A 22,813-nucleotide genomic window follows, 5' to 3' on the forward strand; every position below is an offset into this window, starting at 1 on the left:
TGGGAAATCTTTTTGTATCCAAATCTGGCTTTAAACTTCTCCACAACAGTATCTCGGACCTGCCTGGTGTGTTCCTTGTTCTCTGCGCTTTAAACGGACCTCTGAGACTATCACAGTGCAGGTGCATTTATACAGAGACTTGATTACACACAGGTGGATTCTATTTATCATCATTAGTCATTTAGGTCAACATTGGATCATTCAGAGATCCTCACTGAACTTCTGGAGAGAGTTTGCTGCACTGAAAGTAAAGGGGCTGAATAATTTTGCATGCCCAATTTTTCAGTTTTTTATTTGTTAACAAAGTTTGAAATATCCAATAAATTTCGTTCCACTTCATGATTGTGTCCCACTTGTTGTTGATTCTTCACAAAGAATTACAGTTTTATATCTTTATTTTTGAAGCCTGAAATGTGGCAAAAGGTCAAAAAGTTCAAGGGGGCCGAATACTTTTGCAATGCACTGTATCTGTGGAGGAGTTTAAACTTTAAACATAACCCTCTTTATCTCTATTGGGAGGTTAAACTTTCTGGCAAGATTAACAGGTATTTTCTCTACTTGCTGAAAATGTTTTTAGCCTAAAAAAATAGTGCAGGAACCATACCTAAGGACTAATATTCTGCATTAACTTTGTGTGTGTGGGAGTAGAAATCATTTTTTTTAAATAAATCTGGTATTTACTGCTCAAGATTCACTTCTTGATTCCTTAGGTGAAGCCAAAACATTTATGCATCAAATGCACACACTATGTAGGTATTGTACAAAAACATTTTTCTATGCACATTTTCCAGTCCATTCTCTATCCAATAGCTTTTGTTCATCTGTTTTATCTTTAATTCATTTCACAGTGGCCTAATCTGTTATCTTTTATCTTGTCTGTAATGGTCACTTTATACTCAATATTCAGGGAAAGCAACATACTGTAGCAATCCTTTCTTACAGTCATCTGTGAGGTAAATACGGACACATCCCCAATAAATAGGTGGAACAAGAACAGCACAACCTATACAGATGTCACACAATGCATCTTAATCATTTACAGGGCTAAAAAGAAGATAATTTACTCTTGTATGAACACATCAGTTGTTAAAAAAAGAAGATGTGAAACATATTTATCTTTTTTTTCTATGTCCATGATATTTATTACATTTCAAGTAAAGATACAAAGGAAAAAAAAAATGTTGTTACATGTTTTAAAATCCTATAGTCTTATCCAGGGCAGTTTTTCTCAGAGAATGGTCCTACCCCCCTTCCCCGCGTGGCACCGTGCATAATGGTGGGGTGGTCAGAACTCAGACCTGCTTATAGTACAGGATGCAGTGTACAGATTGCAGGGCTCAGGAGTGCATATCATGCAGGACACAGCGCTCAGGAGTACATACTGCATAGTGTTGAGGCTCAGGAACGCATATCCTGCAAGGTGCAGGGCTCAGAAGTGAGTATCGCACAAGGCGTAGGCTCAGGAGTACATATCACACAGTGCTCAGGAGTGCGTATCACACATAGCATTGGGTTCAGTAGTGCATATGGTCAGATATTCATATCACACAGGGAATGGCTGGCCCTACCATGGGTCCCGCTGGGTCCATTGGACCCAGGCGACACATTGAGAGGGGCAGCAAATTGACTCACAAGATTTTTTTTCCAGCAGTTTTGTGTGTCATCAGTTTGCAGTGCCTTACGGGCAGGATTTCCCTAACTCAAACTGCCGTCCGTAGTGCAAACTGATGAGTATGAGGAGGCAGAGCATCCCTCGAGTGATTGTGGTGTGCACAATTACATCAGCTTACTCCATCTCACGCAGGGCAGGCTGGATCTTCTAGGGCGGTAGCCATGGCAGACATGGGAGTGACAGGAGGATAGACAGTGGGTGTTTGGTGGGCCGGTCCGATGGTGAGGTATGGAAGAAGATAACAGCATATTTAATATTTTCTAAACTTTATAATTAATAAAGTTATTACTGTTTTTTCTTTTATTTGTTAGTTCTTTGTCCCTATACCCCACAAAGCAGCCCCTTAACACCACATGCAGACACACACACACACGCACAGATGTGAGGGCCACGCACGGATGTGAGGGCCTTTTGGTGGTGCGTGATTTTTTTTTTTTTTTTAGGGGGGAGCATTTCATTCTTGGACCCAGGCAGCAAGAGTTCTTGGGAAAGCCCTGACATAGGGCACAAGGCTCAGGAGTGCATATTGTACAGGGTGCAGAGCTAAAGGACTGTTTATTGCACAAGGCGCAGGTTTCAGGAGTGCATTTTTTGCAGTGTTCAAAGCATAAATTGCAGTGATTAAAGCATATCTCACAAGACACAGGGTTCAAGAGTATATATTGTGCAGTGCTAAGGAATGGGTATCACACAGGAAGCAGACTCTGGAGTGCATATCATGCAGGGCACAGGATCAGGAGTGCATATTGCAGGGCTCAGGACTGAATAACACACAGGCCTGTGCACAAAGAAAAATTACTTTCCACCCAGAACCCCTAGTACTGAGCCTAACCCCCCCCCCCCCCCAATACAGAGTGCTGCCTTTTCCCCAAACACCCCTCAACCTTCAATGTCCCCAGTGCTTGGTGGAATCACTTTTGGACTGTCTTCATTAGGTTTGGCTTTGGTCCCCGATTCATCTCTTCCCCTTTTCCCCTTCAACAGGGCACGAGACAGGGCTGTCACCGCTCCCCTGGGGTTATTTGCTCTTGCTTAAGAGCCCCTTGTGGCCTGAATTTAAGCTGAGGATGAAGTTTGGGGTATCAGAGTTGATCTTTTTGAGGACAAATTAGCCCTATATGCAGATAACAGTTTTTTGTTCCTTGATAATCCATCCTTCTCCCTGCAAGCCCTGCTGATGCTGCTGATGTTGATGAATTTGGTACATTCTCTCGGATTAGGGTCAACTGGTACAAATCTCTCATCTTCCGCCTGTACAGTTGCAACTTCAGCCTAATACAAATACTCTGGTCAGTTGGGTTGATGAGTTTAAAGCGGTAATATACCCCCGCGCGCATGTGCGGGAGTGACGTCATCGCGGCTCCGGCCACTCACAGCGCCGGAGCCGCCGAACCCAGAAGAGATGGCGAGGGATCATGTCCGTTCCCACAGCGGTGTCCGGGGTCCGTGTCATGGCTTCGTTCTAAGGTAAGTATTTCATAATGAGCTAGTATGCGATGCATACTAGCTCATTATGTCTTTATCTTGCAGAGTTTTTTTTTTTTTTGAGCATACTTTCGTTTTAATTATCTTGGGAGCAGTGACCAAGTTTGGTATTCAATTTGAGACCATTGAGGCAGCATACTTTTTCATGTAAAATTTCAATATTTGACTAAGTTGAGCTGAGCGAAAAATACTGAAATTTAAGAGTATATAGAGTGTGTCTGTTAATTCTGGGTTTGATTTTATCCCATAGTATTATAAATAGTTTGGATTGAAAGGATTCTAGATCTTTTTTTTATTATGTTTACTGGAAGAGTATAAAATACATTGTAGGCAGAATATTAGTTTCTATAGAATAAAGGCATCAAAACCACCTATCTAGTTCCCCAAAAAAAATTTTGAACAAAGGAGGGTAGTAATTTAGGTGATAAAGTATAATAAAGGATGGTGTCAATTCTATACCCAAAATAGGAAAGAGAATGACCATTTTTTAATTGGAAAAGAGGATATTAATGTTTTCACAATCTGTACGTCCAAGTTTAGGTTTATGACTTGTGATTTAGAATCATGTCACTTGAATCCTAAAATAGTAGATATTTTTGTTATCATTTCAATACATTTGAGATAGACATCAGAAGGGAAAAGGAGCAGCATTGAAATGTGATCTGCAAATAATGTATATTAATGTTCTTAACCTCCTGGGGAAAAAACCTTTGCTCGAATTTTCAAGTATTGCTGTAGCCAACGGTTCAGTGGCTTCAGAATCATTTAAAAGGAATTTTAAAATTGTAATAAATGTAGGTCCAAAGCCATTGTATTCTAAAGTAAACAAAAAGTAAAATATAGAATAAAATACTTTTGTAGGTCAAGGGATAAAAGCATGCCTCATCTATTCGTTTCATTATCTTAGTTTGATTAAACAGGTTGAGTACAGTCCTGGTTGGGTTGGATCCTTGGCAGCTAGGAACAAATGTAACCTTACCTGGATGTATATATTGTCTTATAAAAGTATTATTCCTACTATCTAATATAATATCGCTGTTGAGTATAGAAATAGGATGGAAATTTAAGAGGTTTGTTCCTTTGGGATGTCTATTTTTAATGTTATTTAAATGATCACAAATGGAGCTAGTACATCTTCTAATGTTTATGATGTGCCAGAGAATCCATTGGGTACTGAGAGTTGGAAAGTTTTAACTGTTTAACAGCTAATTTGATTTTTTCAGTTGTAAATAGACTGTCAACCATATATTCATGGAAAGATAAGAATTTAATAATTTTGTGGAAACATTTTCTAGTTTTGAGTAAAGTGATGTGTAAAATGTCTGAATTTCTCCAGTAATGATTGGTGGATTTTGTGTTAAAGTTTCATTAGAAAGACTTATGGTTATACAGGTAGAATGTAAACATTTTTTACCTTAATGCATTCCTTCTTGCATTCAGGTAAAAAGATGTTAAGGCACCAGTATCCCCCCATGCCCCCCCCCTTTTTACTTGCCTGAGCCCACATCTGATCCAGTGCTGTGCCCATCTGAAGCTCTTCTCTCCCCTCAACTGCTGGTCTCACTGTCTTTGCTGAGGCAGTGAGAGCCATTTGCTCACGCTGCTGTCAATCAAAGTCAATAATGAGAGAGCGGAATCACAGATCAGGAGAAGAGAGAACCGCTCCGGTGATAGAACAAGCCCAAAGACATCCAAAACAGGTGCAGGCAAGGATCCGCAGTCCAGACAATAGAGATGTGTAGGGAGAAAAAGCCGCACTCCAAGTTGAAGATGAAAGGTGAATAAAATCTGTTTATTAGTATCAAAAAAGTGATAAAAAACATTTCAAAGTATATCCATAATAGCCAGAAACACGGGAAAGGTGCACAGCGGTTGACGCGTTTCACGGAAAACGTCCGCTTAGTCGTAATGAGGGAACGGGCTATGTCTATAGATGCAGACAGCAAGGCTCAGGAGTGAGCCCATATGAGTGCCAGAGATTTTTAAAAAACACATTTAACACAGGGGTGCTTACAATGATCAACTTTTATTTATTCCTGTTTAACCTTTATCCGAAAAGGGAAAAAAAATTCTGTAACTGATTATAAAGTGTGAGCTGATGTTTGGCCAAAGAGTGGGGGCACTCTATTTCAGGAAGTGTGTTACTGTGTTACTGGCCAGATTACCAGGTTAAGAAAGAGGGAAAGGTTCTGAAAAAAAAAAAAAATGCAGCCACTATATCTAATGACTGGTAAGCTGCAATATATTACATTTTTGGTTTTAGGTTTAGTACTGATTTAATTTCGGACATTCTGTAATAATAGGTCTAGGTTTGTTTGGCTGATGAGTGGGGGCACTCTAATACAGGAGGTGTGTTACTGTGTTACTGGCCAGATCCCCAGGTGAAATCAGGGGAAGAAAGAGAGAAAAGTTCTAAAAAAAAAAGAAAACGAATGCAGCCACTTTACCTAATGACTGGTAAGCTGCAATATATTACATTCTTGGTTTTGGGTTTAATACAGATTTAATTTCAGAAATTCTGTAATAATAGGTCTAGGATTGAGTTTTTGAGCCAGAAGTTTACCAAGTCTATCTCTCTGATCATACATCTTAGGCCTGTTCCATCCCAAAGATTTATTGCAATAGCTGTCAAATAAAGGTTCAAAGGTGTTGTGATCTCTTCTATTTTAGGTCTAAGGGTGTTTAGCATGTTTTTGTGACTGTTAAAGAGGTATTAAAGGTAAAAGGTTCTTTACCCTAATGCAATCTCGGCATTAAGGTAAAAAAAAAAAAACTTTTTCATGTCAGCTCCCACCAGCTCTCTCTGAAATACTTTCCTAATCCTAATCCAGCACTGTGCCTGTCTGCAACAGTGCTGCTCTTATCTCCCCTCTTACAGGAAACTCAATAGGAGACATTGGCTCCTGCTACTGTCCAATAAATCCTGTGAGGAGGGAGTGGGGGCAGGGCTGACCCAGCACTGTGTGTGTCAATAAACCCACACAGTGTGACTCAGGATCCAGCCAGCACAGGTGCCCCCATAGCAAGAGAAGAGGATGAGCCAAGAGTGCAGACAGGTGACCCCAAAATAAGAGGATTGGGGCTGCCCTGTGCACAACCATTGCACAGGGCAGGTAAGTATAATGTTTGTTATTTTAGAAATAAAAAATAAACCTTACAATCACTTTAAGTAATGATTTTAGTTCAATTTCCTTCTGCTGAATGCGTGATTTTGTTTTTTGATTCTGGAGACCACTATACTGTACATATGTTACTGTATATTATTTTGCCACAAGTAGTTGCTTTATGAGCTGCCCAATTTGTAGCATATGATATGTCTTCTGATGTATTACTTTGAAAGAATGTAAACATTTAAAGTACAATATATGAAGAGAATCATATTTAAGTAAGGATTCCAGGATTCCAATGGCAGTGAAAATTAGGCAGTTTTATTAACAAATTAGAACTAAGAAGTTGTAGTGGTTGGTGGCTTAGCCAAGACACTGACAAAAATTTAGCTTGGAGACAAAGGGAAGAAGTGATGAATAAATTAACAAATGGTCTATATGTGAATTACTTTTGTGGACATGTGGTGTGAAGAGTAATCTCTTGTATAAGGATTAAGATCAATCCATGCATTGATAATGTCATATTGGGATAATAAAAGAGCTAATTTATAGCCTTGTTGGAAGGCTGTTTCATTATAGGTTGATGAGGGCCTGATTTATCTAAATATAAAAGTTAAAGTTGGCTGATATGATTAGACCTGCTGCTTGAGGAAGTAAAAAAGAGAACATTGAATGGGAAAAGTCAATTTGTTTAGTGAATTGAAATTATGAAAATTGTATGATTGTGAATATTTCCAATGGCCATTAAAAATATCCTCCCTTATCCTTTAGAATATTTTTGAGTCTTAAAAGGGACGTTTTTTAGGCATACAAATTGTGACTCTCTTTTTCTTGAGGCTGTTAGACAAATAAAAGTTAAAATAATTATGGTGGAGGTAAGATGCAGATATATGGGAGAAATGTGATTGTGAAGTAATAAACGTTAAATTGTACATGAAGCTATAATATCTGAATTTTGAAGTCCTTTTATTGAGGAAAATAAAGATTAAGATTTTGTTAACTTGTAGTGATGCCACATTAGAAAAGTAAAATGATACACAACAGAATTGGTAGAAAAAAAAAACATAATACCCCAAGAAATAAAAGGAGAAAAATGAGAATTATGGATAAGAAAAGAGTATAAAGGGTTGGAGAATATTAGGCAAAAACATAATGTAAAAAAAAGGTGTATATGATCGACAAAAGATTTGGTAGAAAATAAAGCATAATACCCCAAGAAAATAAAAATTGGAAAGTGAGAGTTGTGGATAAGAAAAGAGTACAAAGGGTTGGAGAATGTTGAGCAAAAAACACAATGTAAATATTGAATAAGGAAAGGAAAATAGTAAATATATATACAAGTAAATATAACATACTAAGGACAATGCTTATTAACAAAATGCCTGAACCATTAAATGTGAAGTCATTTTTATTGACTCTGAAAATAAGTCTATTTTGGGAGCATTTTTTGCCCATCTGCACTATTATGGTTCCTTGTCTTAAAAAGTAAATATCTTATAAATGTAATACAGTTGAGCAATACATGTATAATAATAATAATAATTAATATTACTCTTTTTAAATGTCATATTATAACATAACTATTAAATGACACTGCTGGGAGGCAAAATGGCGAAGGAAGAATAACAACCATCAAGGTATAAACAAAGAAAAACAAAGAAAAGTAGGTGCGCTAACTAAATGGGAATGAAAGTACTGCTGCAACAAAAAAAAACCATGAACACTGGGTGCAAGAAAGTGTGTATAAGAAATAAGTGCACTGTCAAAAAAATGAACATAAAGTCTTTACCTGTGTGAACAAAAGCAAAGTGGCTACATAACCCAAAACATTCAAAAACAAGTACCACAAGATAGTGTGCCAATATATTCTCTTCAAATAGCTATATGTAAAAAAAAATAACTCTTCAAGCAGTGTGTGAAAGTTGAAAACCCAAAATGACAATGTACCTAGTTAGGCTCTCTAATGTTGTAGAGGTGATAACCCCCCCCCCCCCCCCCCACACACAAATATTCATAAAAAAATGAATCAAAAAATAATAATGAATAAAAAATAATAAAAATTGTCCCTCAAGCTTGTAAATCAAAGGGAAAAAAATTCTTCCTTGCCAACCAAATCAAACTTAATAGTGACACCTGCTATAGCAATTCACTGAGGAGCTTCATGACAATCCCATCCAGCCAGAAGAATGTAAATTAGCCGCTTACCAGATAATAGCAGCGGGATGGCTTGGAACAATCCACGCTGGTCTCACACGGTTTTCCAACTAAAAACAGCTGAACATCTGCTGATTGCTCCTTCATGTCTCCTGGGAACAGCTTTCAGAACTCTGAACACCCTGACCTCCCCTTAGGTCCTCTTTATAAAAGGGACGTACGTGACATTTCACAATTTTTCCAAAAGGGGTCCTTGCTGCCTAGTTCTACCCTAATACAAACTTATAACCTCCCATCCTCATCATACTACACTGTCGCCCGCATACTCCATTTCTTGACTGTCCACCCCCTTAAAGACTTGATTGTTGATAGAAAGATCTGGGCACAATTCACTGACCCTCCACCTAAACCTAGTGGAGTCTCATTTTATTATGATATTCTGCTGAGCAATAATACATTTCTTAAAACACCCCCTATGTTCAAGTGGGAAATGTATTTGGGAAACACCTATATCATCAGTCAGTGGCAAACGGCGCTACGCACCATACACCAATATTCGCACTGCGCTACACACTGGGAAATGGCAATGAAAATCACAAACAGGTGGTACTACACTCCCTCTAGGTTGGCGGGTTTCTCCGCGAAATATTCCCCCCATTGTTGGTGAGATTGTGGTCACACAGGGACTATATTACATATCTTATGGGACTGCCCCTCCTTAATGGGTTTATGGCACAGCATCTTCCAATACATAGCTTCTCACACTGGATGCATTATTACCCCTAATCCAGCTTTAGCCATATTACATCTGGGTATCGAAAACTGTCCCCATCGTTTTCACCCATGGACCTCTCATGTCCTCCTGGCAACACGCCCGCTAATCTTGAGGAAATGGAAAACCACTACACCCCCGTCCTTGTCTGAAGTCATTTCACTTTTTAAAATGAATTACCAATTTGAAAAATCACTGGCCGTTAATTCTCTCTCCCTGAAGAAATTCCACACCCACTGGAACTTCTGGAAGAATGATTACCGCTCCTTTGCTGTTATACCATATTCGAATCCCCTCGCATGGATTGGAGATCCAGTTAGGGCAATCCGCGCAATGGGACTCCTTAAGACAAAGAAGGACTTGAACCTTCATAAGAACCGAATGCAATGATTTTGCACTTTGTAATGGCAAGGGATCCTAACTAGACTCTTTGCACACCCCTGTATTGCGGGAACTGTGAAGTATTTTGATTCTTTCGCATACCATGAGCACGGTGGTAGCTAGTGATGTTCCCTTAATGGACAAATCTTTTTCCTTTTCTTTTTCTTGAATGGTCTTATCTTACTCACATTCTTAAGCACATATATTTGTTATGCTGGGTTGATGGATACCTGATGCTTCTTCTGTTCTGTTATGTCAAGTTTTTTTCTTATGTTCTTATCATGGACATTGCCATTACTTTTCTGTTACTTGTCTTTCAAAACTCAATAAAAAAAAAAAAATTAAAAAAAAAGCTAACAAAAAAAAAAAAGAACCCTGAACACATCTTCAACACTCCCCGACTGCTGCAATCCTATTGATGAACAGAATCTGTGCAGTCCTGAGTTCTGACAGCTGTTCCCAGGAGACATGAAGTAATCAGCAGGTATTGAGCTGTCTTTAGTCTGAAGATCGTGTGAGACCAGCGTGGATTGTTACAAGCCATCCCGCTGCTACTATCTGGTAAGCGGCTAATTTAAATTCTTCTTGCTGGATGGGATTGTCATGAAGCTCCTCAGTGAATTGCTATAGCGGGTGTCACTATTAAGTTGGATTTGGTTGGAAAGGAGGAATTTTTTTCCCTTGGATTTCCAATCAGACTTTGGGTGATTTACCAGCTTGAGGGACAATTTTTATTTTTATTAACTATTATTTTTTAGATTTATTTTTTTATGAACATTTGTGGGGGGGTTTATCACCCCTACAACAGAGAACCTAACTAGGTACTCTAATGTTGTTTTTTTAATAGGTGTCATTTTGGTTTTTCAACTTTCACTCACTGCTTGAAGAGTTTATTTTTTATATATATATTGATCTGAAGAGAATATATTGGCACACGATGTTGTGTTACTTGTTTTTGAATATATTTTGTTATGTAGCCACTTTGTTTTTGTTCACACAGACACAGGTGAAGACTTTATCTTAATTTTTTTGACAGCGCACTTATTTCTTATACACAACCATCAAGGTATATTAATATTAGGCCGATGAAAAAGAAGTCCCCCCATTTATATAAAGTGAAGAGAATTTAATCATTGGTCAGAAAGGTCCAGGCAGAGTTATAGAAGATGAATGAGGTTGAAGAAATGCATCCAAATAAATGAGAGTTGCAATTTACAAAACAAGAAGACAATTAGTAAGGTTTATATTGGCAAATGGAAAATAAGTATAGTTTATATTTTGAAATGAGTAATTACTGGAATAACAAGTCATAAAGAAATTTCTAAGTTCCATGAGGTTAGGAACCAAACAAGAGAAAGATGGTAATTTCCAGCTCTCTGTAAAGATGTATTTGATTGTGACTGTTTATTAGGCCCAGGCCAACTAAAAGATATTTTCCTACTTGCAAGTGAGACTTACCTTTATACATGGAAACGGGACCAAAAGGAAAAATTCAGCTGTATTTTACATGGTAATTTAGGTGGATAAGATGTTGTAACAATCATACAGTATATAGCGTTTAAAATGTCATGTTGAGTTCACAGCCACTGCCATTAAATTGCATTGTATGGCTTTTAAACCCAGCAGTGACTTAGCAGTTAGAACTTTTACCTTGCAGCACTGGGGTCCTTAGTTTGAATACTGGCCAGGACACTACTTGCATAGAGTTTTCTTATTATCCCTGTGCTTGTGTGGGTTTCCTGTTTCCTCCTGTACTCCAAAGACATTCTGGTAGGTTAACTGGCCCTGTGTGTGTATGTAAGCATGTGAGATAAGAACCTTAGATTGTAAGCCCCTTGATTGTCCCACTGCAGTGTTTTTTTTTTTCCAACCTGGAGTTGGGCTTTCGGTGTTGCATGATTAATATAGGCAATAAAGTCAAGGCAACACTTTGAAGCACAAATTATTTTGTTGATATTATACAATAAGTAATGAATAAAGTCCAGAAATATAATTTTTACAAGCCATTAGAAGTTCAAGCACTTCTGTGAACAACTATTTACAAAGCATATTCTTTTGTGCTGAGCCAAAAAATTTTTGATTTAACAAAGATACAACTTTATAGCTGCTGTATCTAGAAAATTCAGACTTTTATTAAAATGTTTAAAGTGAAATGTTTAAATAAAAAATCATATGACACCTGTACTGTGGGTTGCCTATTCAATGTTCGCATATTTGTGTTTAAAAGCTAGTGTATAAACACAGATTTGTTTTTACCTGTTAAGTGTCTTGATAAGGCACTCCAATGATTTTAGTGAGTTATGTATGTGCCATTCAATGCTCAGAAACAGATCATAATTTTTTTAAGACTTTTGCATGCAACAGTACAGATCACATGCTTTTTGGCACACAGTTGAACTAAAGTGGCTTCAATTAGGCAAGGCCTTATGGTAGAAAATAATAACAAGTTGTGTGCTTAGCTTTCCACAACAAGCATAAAGAATGTCAGGATTGGTATCCTGCAGTTTATCATACTTAGACATCAGGATAGTCATCTCATCCTGCAATCATCAGGTTCAGTGGACAATCATTAAATAGTGTAGCGGAATGGACACTGAGAATATGGTTTGGATTACTTCAAATGGGACAGTAATATTTGTTAATATATCTCAAGGATCCATGGTACAGGCCTAGCTGCCTATTGCCAATAAGAGACTGCTTCACACAATCAGACTCATAGCGGATGCTAATATCAGCTCAACCACCTGTCTTCCACACATTGTTGAATTTGCTGATTTATTCACCTGTTATCTACTGTGGGTTCTGTGTTTACACTTATAATAATGTGTATTGTACTTCAGGAGCTCGATGGCTGAAAGTCTGCTAGTTAATTGGCTCAGTTTGATTGAATCGCTGTTATCTATTAGTTGCTGGTAGGAAAGTAGAATACTGTTTGTGTTGGTTGTGTTGTGTTGTGTTGGTTGATTCTGTGAAATGTTTACTTGTCCCTAGTCCCCTCTCAGGTCCGGCAGGGAATGCCCCTGGAAAATGATTTAAGAAACCCCTTGTATGGGGAACAATATAAAAGCCAGCTGTGGCTGAATAAAAGGGTTGTTTACTCCCAGAACTGTGTGTCGTCCAGTTACTGGGGGGGGGGGGGGTTTGGCCTTGGATATGTTAGTGCTTCCTCAGCTTCAAGGATTATACAGCGGAGATACCTAGGCTGGGTATTGGAACTCCGTTACAAATAGTTGTGGTAGTTTAAATGGCATGTCCAGCCAAAACTGTATATTTCTGTCTGTGCTGCTGCTGGAGATTTTTTTTTTTTTACTTCCTTTTTTTGGGACTACTTCCTGAGCTCCGGGTGACAGTTCAAAATCTGACAGTAATTCCAACTCCATCTAAAACAAAAAATATTTTTTATATTGAACATATGTAAACTTTAACCTAATATAAGCAATAGAAAATAAATATATCCTTTAATGTATTCATTATACCAGATGAATATGATAGTACTCATCACCATAATTGAGAGATGCTGCTTTTATAGTAGACTGACATTAATGCCATCATTACTCTAAGCTAATCCACATACTTTATTATCATTAATACTAATAAAGGATAACCATAGAGATGGAATTGAAGGGTCAATGTTTTCAGGCTCATTATCATCTGTTTTAGCTATATTGTTTTATGATTGTAGTGCTGTTCAGTAGTGTATTATAGTTTCTTAGTAATAAGTCAAGTTAAAAAAACAAATTGTAGCTAAGTTCCCCTTGAGATAACATGGCATACAAAATGTTTTGTAAACTTGATAATGTCAATTCATTCTCTCAGGCTTTATTTGTTTTAGAGAGATTACTTTGCATTGAAAAATGAGTCTTGTATTCCCAGTATGCATGAAAATAAACGTAAACTTCTGAATTGATTGAGCATTTACATTTGCTTGGCGAAATTGAAATCCTCTTGCCAGATGACTTTTTATTTGTTTTGCTTTTTTTATCATATTTACAATTAAAAATCCAGATAAGCATGTTAATGCAAAATTAGCAGTCTTTCTTCAGTTATTCAGTTATTAACTGGTTTAGTTACTTTCAATCCAAAGAACAAGCATGACATGTATTAAAGTGGTTGTTGTAAACCCTTACATGTACCCAAGTGAAGTGAACAGCCCTAGATGATGCACAGAGATTTAAAAAATCCTTGTACGTAAGTTTTACATGTTTATCTGCAGCTCTCTCTTCCCTACACCCCTTCAAAAGGGCAGAAAAGTGTTAAAATCCTTCTTCATATTTTAGTATTACAGAGTAGGGGGCATATATGCTGCAGGTAGAGTGTGAGAGCTGATTGGAGGAAAAAAACACACCCCCTCCACACAGCAGAAGAACTGTGTTGTAATTTGGCAAGCTGTGTGCTAAGCTCCCTCCCTGACACACATTTTATCTAATGTGTCCGGAAAACTTTTCAGAAGGGACACATACTGATAACAGAGGAACGAAGCACCAGAAAGAAACGACACTTAGAGCTTTTAAGAGAGATAAGTAAACATTACAGATATATGTGCTTAGTTCAGATTTCATGATTGAGGTTTACAACCACTAGAAACAGAGAAAGCAACACATTTTACAAATCCATAGTACTTGCATAGACTTGAGATATTTACTAGATCTTTGTAAAAGCAAAGTTATTTTGAAAATGATATTTCAGTTGAAGTAGGTTGGCTTGATTAAACTATTGTATATACACGTTGGATTTGGAGGGTGGTGGAACCATATAGTGTTGAGGCTCCATCTTATCAGCTCAGTGTTAATGGGCATACAGGCTTCAGGTATCAGTATAGTGAAAATTCCTCTAGCTCCTTACCCAGTCACTATGTAGAGACCAGATGCTGGTATGCCTGGTGGACCAGAATGGTATCCTAGAGATTAGGGTGGACTTATTTTATTAAAAATAAAAAGTAAAAAAATGGATTAGTGAATTAGTCAGTTTCATTTGTGGCTTTTAACCCACCAAAATTATCCCAAACAAGCTAATTGAATAAAATTATTTTTTAATTATTCACTTACATCTATTGTTGTAAAGCCTTAACTGTACACCCTAATATATGTATTCAATTTGACTTCCTATACTATACATCATAAAACTGACCAACATTTCACACAATGCTAAGTAATATATAGTAAACACCTTTTACACCACACATCTCCTGCTACAAATGTAATATGTTCCCTGATAAGATTTGTGCTTGTTCTGAGATGTAACTGGAAGAACAACTTAAAGCATGGGTGGCTTTAATATCACATATACTTGGTGTTGCTACATTTTTTTTTTATGAATTTGCCTCTATTAAACATTTATCTCATTTTTAACAGAGTCATTGAGAACAACAAAATAAATCGGATCTCCCCTCAAGTGTTTCAAGGACTGAATTCACTTATACTTCTGTAAGTTTTATAAAACTAAAACAAAACCCCCAAAAAAAGTTAGACAACTTAATCTATGGTGGAAATAATGTGTAGCCTATGCTGTTGTACAAGGTATATATAAAGGACAAAATTCAATCCATGCACAAACTTTTGACTGTTTTTTCTTGTATTATTTTTGTCATTATCTGTTTTAAAGCCCATCGATGTTATATGTGCACAGTGCTGCACTTGTTTCTGTTTGATTATTAATAAACATATTGAATGAGGAAAAGGCAAGAGGTCTCATAATGAAACATGAGCATGAAAATGTGAGTGTGAAATGGTTGGCATAGGGCGTGAGTGTTCAGGGAAGCTGAATGCTCATTTGAGCCAGGATCAAACTGCCAAAGTTGGTTTGAGTCAAACTGGTGGATGTTAAGAACTTCTTTGCTCTAAAATACTAATATATTAAAGAAATAATAAACCTTTGGTTTTTACTTATATATGGCTACTGATGAATGGCTACAGCGCAGATCTCCAGTTCTGGCAGGGGATCCCTGGATGTCCTCCTGAGAACACGCTTCCCATGCATCCCCATCCGCTCTCCTTTCCCCACACAGAGACAGCATGTGAGGAAATGAGAGCTGATCTAACAGGGCACAGTGAGTACTGCTTACTAGTGCCCATTAGTTCAGCCGCGCCAGTGCCTCCTCATCAGCGCTCATCATTGCAGATTATTCCTGACCATCAGTGTGGTATTATCAGTCTCCATCAATAATCATCAGTGCTGCCTCATTATTGCAGCCTCATTAATACCTCCTCATCAGTGCTCATCGTTGCAGGTTGTAAGTGCCCTTAAGTGCAGCCTCCTCAGTGCACATCAGTGCAGTCTCATCAGGGCCCATCAGGATCTCATAAGTGCCCATCAGTACAGCCTTATCAGCTCACATCAGTGAAGGAGAAAAAGTACTTATTTGCAAAATTTTATTGCAGATTATTATTTTTATACCAGAAACATTTTTTTTTTCTTTACTTAGAAAAAGATAATAACCCCAGTGGTGATTAAATACTGCTAAAAGAAAGCTCTATATGTCTCATAAAAAAATAAAAAAAATTGCATTTGGGTACAGTGTTGCATGGCCACGCAAATGTCATTCAAAGTGTGACAGTGCTAAAAGCTGAAAATTGCCCTTTAGCTTTTAGCACTCTCACAATTTGAATTAAAGTCCCAGGTATTGAGGTCCTTAATCACTTGCTGAGAGTGCAACTTTTTTATCTTTTAATCCTTGCCTATGTTCCTGTTTAAGCTGGTGCCATGATCACTGCCCCAGGTTTCCTGTTTTAGGGTAGTTCCTTTATCTCACAGTGCTATGGAGTTACCTTGCATACAGAGAATAGATTTGTATCGCAATTCAATATGTGCATCAGTAGAAACACACAGCCCCATAGCCTAGGATGGAAAGGCCCTCCCCAGCTCCTCCCTACCTGTACATCAAGCTAACAGATTGGCTTGAGAATGTACTGTCAATTCCTAACTTTTTCATGTAAAGACCAGAATTTCAGGAAAGCAGCACTGAGAATACAGTTGGCATGAGGCACAAAGTTCCCCCCCGACACATTCAAGTAAATAGGGAAGCGCCGCAAACGCTCCACAACCGCGTACAATGCATGCAGTTTCAGTTTAATTGTCAGCAAGATTGGGGTTAAAACAGGAGGTGAGGCATCAAATTGCTTCCTCGCTGTCTGTCAGTAGTCTTCTGGAGCGTGATCAAAATGAGGATCGAGCTTCAGAAACAAGGGAGATTTAGACGCATTTCTAATTCTACCCAAAATGACCCCCTTTTCTCAGAACAAGCCACCCCAAGCCCATATTCCTCACTAGATATCTCAGTACAGAAAACCCCCTGGTGCCCCCACAGGATACAGAACTGCAGAAACAGAAGACAATCACACACTCCCTGCACTCACTCAGATAACATTTCAACTCAGAGTGAGAAGTCTGGATCAGGGAAGGAGACTTGCTCTCGCTCTTACTAATTTAGCAGGTGTGGGTACACTGGGGGTGCTGCAGTCATCTCACAGTTAGTTTTTGTGTTATACAGTGATAAAGAAACCTCAGCAGCCACAGCCACAGCACCTCCAGTGAACCCACACCTGCTGATTCCGTGAGAGCAGTAGCAAGTGTCCTCCCCCTGCATCCGTCCAGTTCTCTCCTCCTCTGCTCCGCCCAGTTCTCTCCTCCCCTGTTCCACCCAGTTCTCTCCTCCCCTGCTCCACCCAGTTCTCTCCTCCCCTGCTCCACTCAGTTCTCCCCTCCCCTGCTCCACCCAGTTCTCTCCTCCCCTGCTCCACCCAGTTCTCTCCTCCCCTGCTCTGCCCATTTCTCACTCTGACAGCACTGGGGAGTAGCAGTTTAGACCAGGGTCAGCAATGCAGAGATGCAATTTACCTATCACCTGACCGTGATCGACAGGTAGATCTCAATCAACAGGTTGCCAACCCCCCACTTTAGACATATGGCCTATACAGGCAGTATCTTTTCCCTTGTCACAGATCAATTAAAAACATCTCTGTAAGTTTTGTTCTTAATTTCTGTCCATGGGGGACACACCAAATTTGAAGAGATGCAGTTCCTTATATTAAATCACTATTCATCAAAGCAAATTTTTTTTTTCTTTTCATAAACCATAAATATATACAAATTTAAGTAACAATAATGTTACAGTAAACATCCAGTTTACCATGCTTATTATGACTTAAATCATAGTGGGGTTGATTTACTAAAGCTGGAGAGTGCAAAATCTGGTGCAGCTGTGCATGGTAGCCAATCGGCTTCTAACTTCAGCTTGTTCAAATAAACTTTGTCAATAAAACCTGAAATATGGTTGGTTTCTATGCAGAGCTGTACCCAATTTTGCACTCTCCAGTTTAAGTAAATCAACCTCAGTGGTTTAACCACATCACATCACCCTTTCCATGCAGTGTTTCACAGACCAAATGATGGGAACCCCAGTACCAGTGGATAGTGGCTGTTTTTTTTTTGCACCTTGCACTAGCCTGGTCACTGTATATGCAGATGTGCAAATTTTATTTATCTAAGCCTATAAAGGAGAGATGGTGGAGGATTTCAAATCCTGGCATCTTAGTCTTGGGTACCGGTGCAAATGTCATATAAAGTATATTTGTTGCTTATCATTTCTTAGAAACAAGTGAGGGTTTTTTTTCAGTGTTGTGAGCTGGGGGTAGTGGGGAATATTTTGTGCAACATTCTAGAATGGTCATTCTCTCCTAGGATTTTGCTTGGAGAGCATGCCAGTGTGAGGAGTTAATTTTTTGGGGGCCTAGTACAAGTTGGAGGCCTGAGCTAAGGCCCAAATAATCCAAGTATAAGGGCTTGGAGTATGAGAAAGATTTTAACCTATTGGAGCATCTTTAGAGGAATCCACTATTTAGAATTATCTCCAGGAGAGCTTCAGGAAAGCTGATGTTGGATGGACATGGCTGTTGAGCTTTTTAAGGTATCTGTGACTTCTCTGCCAGGGTCAGAAGACCAATTCATTTTCAGAGACAGCTACAGCAGAACCTAGGACCATCGATAGAGTTACTTTAGGGCAAGCAGTAGCTGCTATTAATGCTAGAAGGCTGCAATTGAAAAACTGCAAGTGAGTCACTAACAAGTTGGTTGTTGACATCAGCAGACCTGGGACACTTTCCTGCTTTTGTGGTCTGTACTCCTGACCCTCTCCACATGATATTAATGAGCACATAAATCATCTAAGTGATTAAAGTGACTGATGCCTAGTTGTTGTCATTGGTTAGTTGGTGTTTCTGAGTGCAGTTAGAGGATAGGTTACCACTAGAAAGGGTAGGAGTGCCCATCAAAATTCCAGCAGCTTCTGCAGGAGTGAGTGCTATAATATTCTGGGTTTTTATTTTCCTTGTGTTTTTTAGATTTTTATGTTGATATTTCATTACTGACCACCGGTTCCTGAAGCTGCCTTCAACCACACACCACTGTAACGTTTGAAAGAAAAAATATTAGACAGAAGAATAATATGCTCCAAAACCACCTCACATTATACCACTCACATTCACCACATCCCCTCGAACCCCTTAGATAAAACAAAAGTTAGGCATAAATTTGTTAGACCTATTATCATTGATTACAATTGTCCTGCTGCTTGCCAGCTTTACACAGAGGTATCCTCTGCATTATCTTAACTCTTGAACTCTTGTAGTAAAGCTCATCCAGTGCTCTTTGCCTCTAGTAACTTTTGAACCTAGCCTTGCTTATTAAAATTGTCCTACTGCTAGCCAGTTTTACTCTGCTGTGTCCTAATTTTTGTAGTAAAGCATGTGTACCCATTTCTTTTGTACATTTCAGATCATAAAAAATGTCCTGCTGGTGGTCAATTTTACACTGCTGTATCACCTACAGTCTCTTAAATCCTAATGAGATTTTTATAGATATTAGCCAGCAGAAGGAGTTTTGCATCAGCAAGAACAGGGACAGCCTAACCAAACTGCTGACCAATTTCATCTAATGGGTCAAAATGGACCTGATGAATTCCTGCTAAAGCTACCTTTTATTTTATTTTTTTCAAACTGAAATTAATCAGTTTGAAGCATTGCTGCTGTATTTAAGTAAAGGTTATTGTAAAATTGTAAAAAAAAAAAAATTCCACAACCAAATATTTTCTGCTGTGAAAATTGTACCATAACACCATGAGCAGCTTAAAGGCATCCTCAAGGCATGTTATTTCAGGATTTGTGTATTTTTTTGCCCTCTAGGCCACATGAAGACTCTCTCCCCACTTTGTTTTTTTGCCTTGGTACATGTCTCCTATGGTAGCGCCCAGCTTCACATTCACATACCTTTATTTGATGTCTATTTATTTGATATCATACCTTTATGTTTGTCTATTTGGCCTAAAAATTACCATCAAAGTGATATTAAAGGCTGTCTTTTTGATTAAAAAAAAATAGCAAACATGTCATACTCACCTGCTCTGTGCAGTGGTTTTACATAGAGCAGCCCTGATCCTCCTTTTCTCAGGTCCCTCGCTGGCACTCTTGGACCCTCCCTCCTGCTGAGTTCCCAAAGAGCCAGCATATTGCAATGAGGGCACCCAAGCTAGCTCATTCCCGAACATGGACTCTGCGTATCCATTCACACACAACGATGACTTAACCTCTCTCTCCTCATTGGCTCACTGGCTGTGATTGACAGCAGTGTAAGCCGATGGTCTCAGCCAATGAGGAGGGAGAGTCCCTATAGAGCTGAGGTTCTCATGCATATTGCTGGATCGAGATGGGGCTCAGGTAAGTATTGGGTGGGGGGCTGGGGGGATTTCTGCACAGAGAAGGTTTTTTTTACCTTCATGCATAGAATGATAGAAAACTATGAGCCTTCAAAACCACTTCAATTAAAATGTGTCTAAATCCCAAAGCATTACAATCTGTTTTTATGCTTTTCTTATTTTTTTCACCTGGTGATCTGGCCAGTAGGTCTGTTTTTTAACTTTGTTTAACAGACTAAGCTGTCTAACAAAAATGGTGGTTTGAAGGTTGAGAAAAGCCATTTAACATTGGAGGGTGTGCTTACAATTGTCAGCTTTTATTTATTTATTTAAAATCTTTAGCCCAAAAGGAAAACAACTGTTTTGTAACTGCTTAAATTGGAAGGCTTTAATTTGCTAGTCACTTATGTAAAGTCCATCTAAATGTTCTAACAATCTGAAGTTAGTATAGTGATCTCCCCTGCTGAGATGTTGTGTTCTGAGAGGGGGATGACCCTCCCGCCAGAACACTTCGATCAGCACTCTCAGCCATTGGCTGAGAGCACTGGTCAGGAGCCGGCTGGCTACTGGCTTTCCAGTATGCACATCCGATAGAGGCCAGCCAAACATTCAGCCTCTGTCAGACCGTCTGGCATACACACACAGGCCGAATGTCAGCTGTTTTTTAATTGAACCGATCGATTTCTCCCGACATTTGGCTTAAGGGTGTCTCAGTCGCTCCAATCAGCATGGAGACATCCTTAGACAGGAAGTATATTACTGGCTGAATCAGCTGGTGAAAATAAGGGAAAAAAAGCCTAAGAACAGAAAACCAAAGCAGCCACAACATCTAAGGTTTAGTAAGTTGCAACATATTCAGATTTTTGTTTTGGGTTTAGATACATTTAATAACAGTATTCACCTCTCAGATCTCAATAGGATTTGCTGCTAAGTTTAGGTACACTGAATTTAAAACAGTATTTGCAGTACCTTCCCGCGAACCGAACCGAACCTGGACAAATTCGCCCACCACTGCTTTTTTTTTTTTAACGAAAAGAATGGTAGTTTATTAAATATCATAGCATGGTACAAGCACACAAAATACAGAGTGTGATATAGTAACATGACAGTAAACATACTTTAACAGGTATGGTATGGTCGAGAATACATTGAGTCCATCGAGCTAAGAGCAAAACAGTTTGATAGCAATAGCACTGGTTTAAATACATAAAAGAACCAGCCTCTATCTGTTAGAGTAAGGTAGCCAGACAAGGGGGATCAATCCACTCCTCACCCCCTCCATGGCAACCAAACCCTATCATATTTCTTAGGACATTTCCTGTACATATATGTTAACTTGTACATCGGCAATACAGCATTGATGGAGTTTTCCCAGAAAACCACTGATGGGGGAGTAGCAGCATTCCACTTACACAAAATTACTTTCTTAGCATACTAGAGAAGATACAAATTTATGAGCTTGGTGCACCAAGGTCTCTGTATACCTAAAAGCGCTAGTTCAGGGGTCATCGCCCACCACTGTTAATGAGTTGTTTTTCAGTCATGTCAACAGCTCCTCTTTTTAAATAAGATACAGGTTTTTTTAATTAAAGTTCTTCATTAGGAACAGAAATACACCCAATTTTTACACTTTGATGTTTTATGCAATTATCTAATAGAGCACCTACTTTAATCTACATCACAGGGGAAGCTACAATCACGATAACTATTTTATGCATCTCTTTCCTTTGTGAATTTAGAATCTACACATAAGTACACTAAACTGGAAAGCCTAATTTCTTTGCTATTGGGATCGTTTTAAAGTGGCCTTTGATAAACAAAAATGGTCATACCATCTCATATATTACAGTTGTAAAGGTGAATAGGAACAAGAACTGTTTTAATACTTCAGCATAATTATATAAATATTTGCTAAGTAGAACATGACCTAAAACTTTTTTTACTTTTGGATAAAGGAATATAAAGGACTATAGTTTTTCAAAAAGAGATTAAACCCGTGTTTTAATATTTATTTTTCTGTTTGTATTGTACTTGTATACTTTGTTGATTTTTAGTGCTTTTTAATGTTGCTTTTTCAGTATGCATTTTTGAGGGAGTTCCCACGTTTCCTGATATTTTTGTGGACTACATGTGTTAAAGCAAACATATTGTTAATAGTTCTAAAGTAAAGCACAAATTGGTTTATGTATTGTGTTATTGTTTTTACAGAGTAATGTTGAACAATTTCCTGGGTCGACTGCCTGACAAACCGCTTTGTCAATATATGCCCAAGCTAAACTGGCTGTAAGTACAAAGTATGTTTCTGAAGCAAACCAGCAATATACACTGAGCAGATCAATAAAATGTTAAAGCAGATTTTGGTTCACATTTGAAACATTATAAATACTGTATATATAATAAAAAGTATTATTCAAGTAGAATTCGAGGATAAACCTAACTAGTCTCAAAAATGCTCCCTCCTCCCTCCTAACATCTTTGCTGACTAATATGTGAAGAATAGAGAAAATATCCCTGTGCTGCCCTTCTGTGTTGATAATGCTTGTGAGCTGCATGCGATC

The 22,813-nt window shown here is 38.4% G+C and overlaps 1 protein-coding gene across 2 annotated transcripts in view; it reads left to right on the forward strand.

The window, feature by feature from the left end:
* Positions 1-22,813, forward strand: part of RXFP1 (relaxin family peptide receptor 1) — a 567,744-nt gene that overhangs the window by 462,539 nt on the left and 82,392 nt on the right. Inside the window, exons 8-9 of one of the 2 annotated variants that reach the window (XM_082253060.1) lie at positions 14,923-14,994; positions 22,464-22,538. In XM_082253060.1, coding sequence (XP_082109186.1) covers positions 14,923-14,994; positions 22,464-22,538 — 147 coding nt within the window. The remainder of the gene's footprint in view (positions 1-14,922; positions 14,995-22,463; positions 22,539-22,813) is intronic. The other variant, XM_082253061.1, reaches the window with a different exon arrangement.

The sequence above is a fragment of the Pelophylax lessonae genome, assembly GCF_965119305.1.
Source record: "Pelophylax lessonae genome assembly, chromosome: 1".
In the NCBI taxonomy this organism is placed as follows: Eukaryota; Metazoa; Chordata; class Amphibia; order Anura; family Ranidae; genus Pelophylax; species Pelophylax lessonae.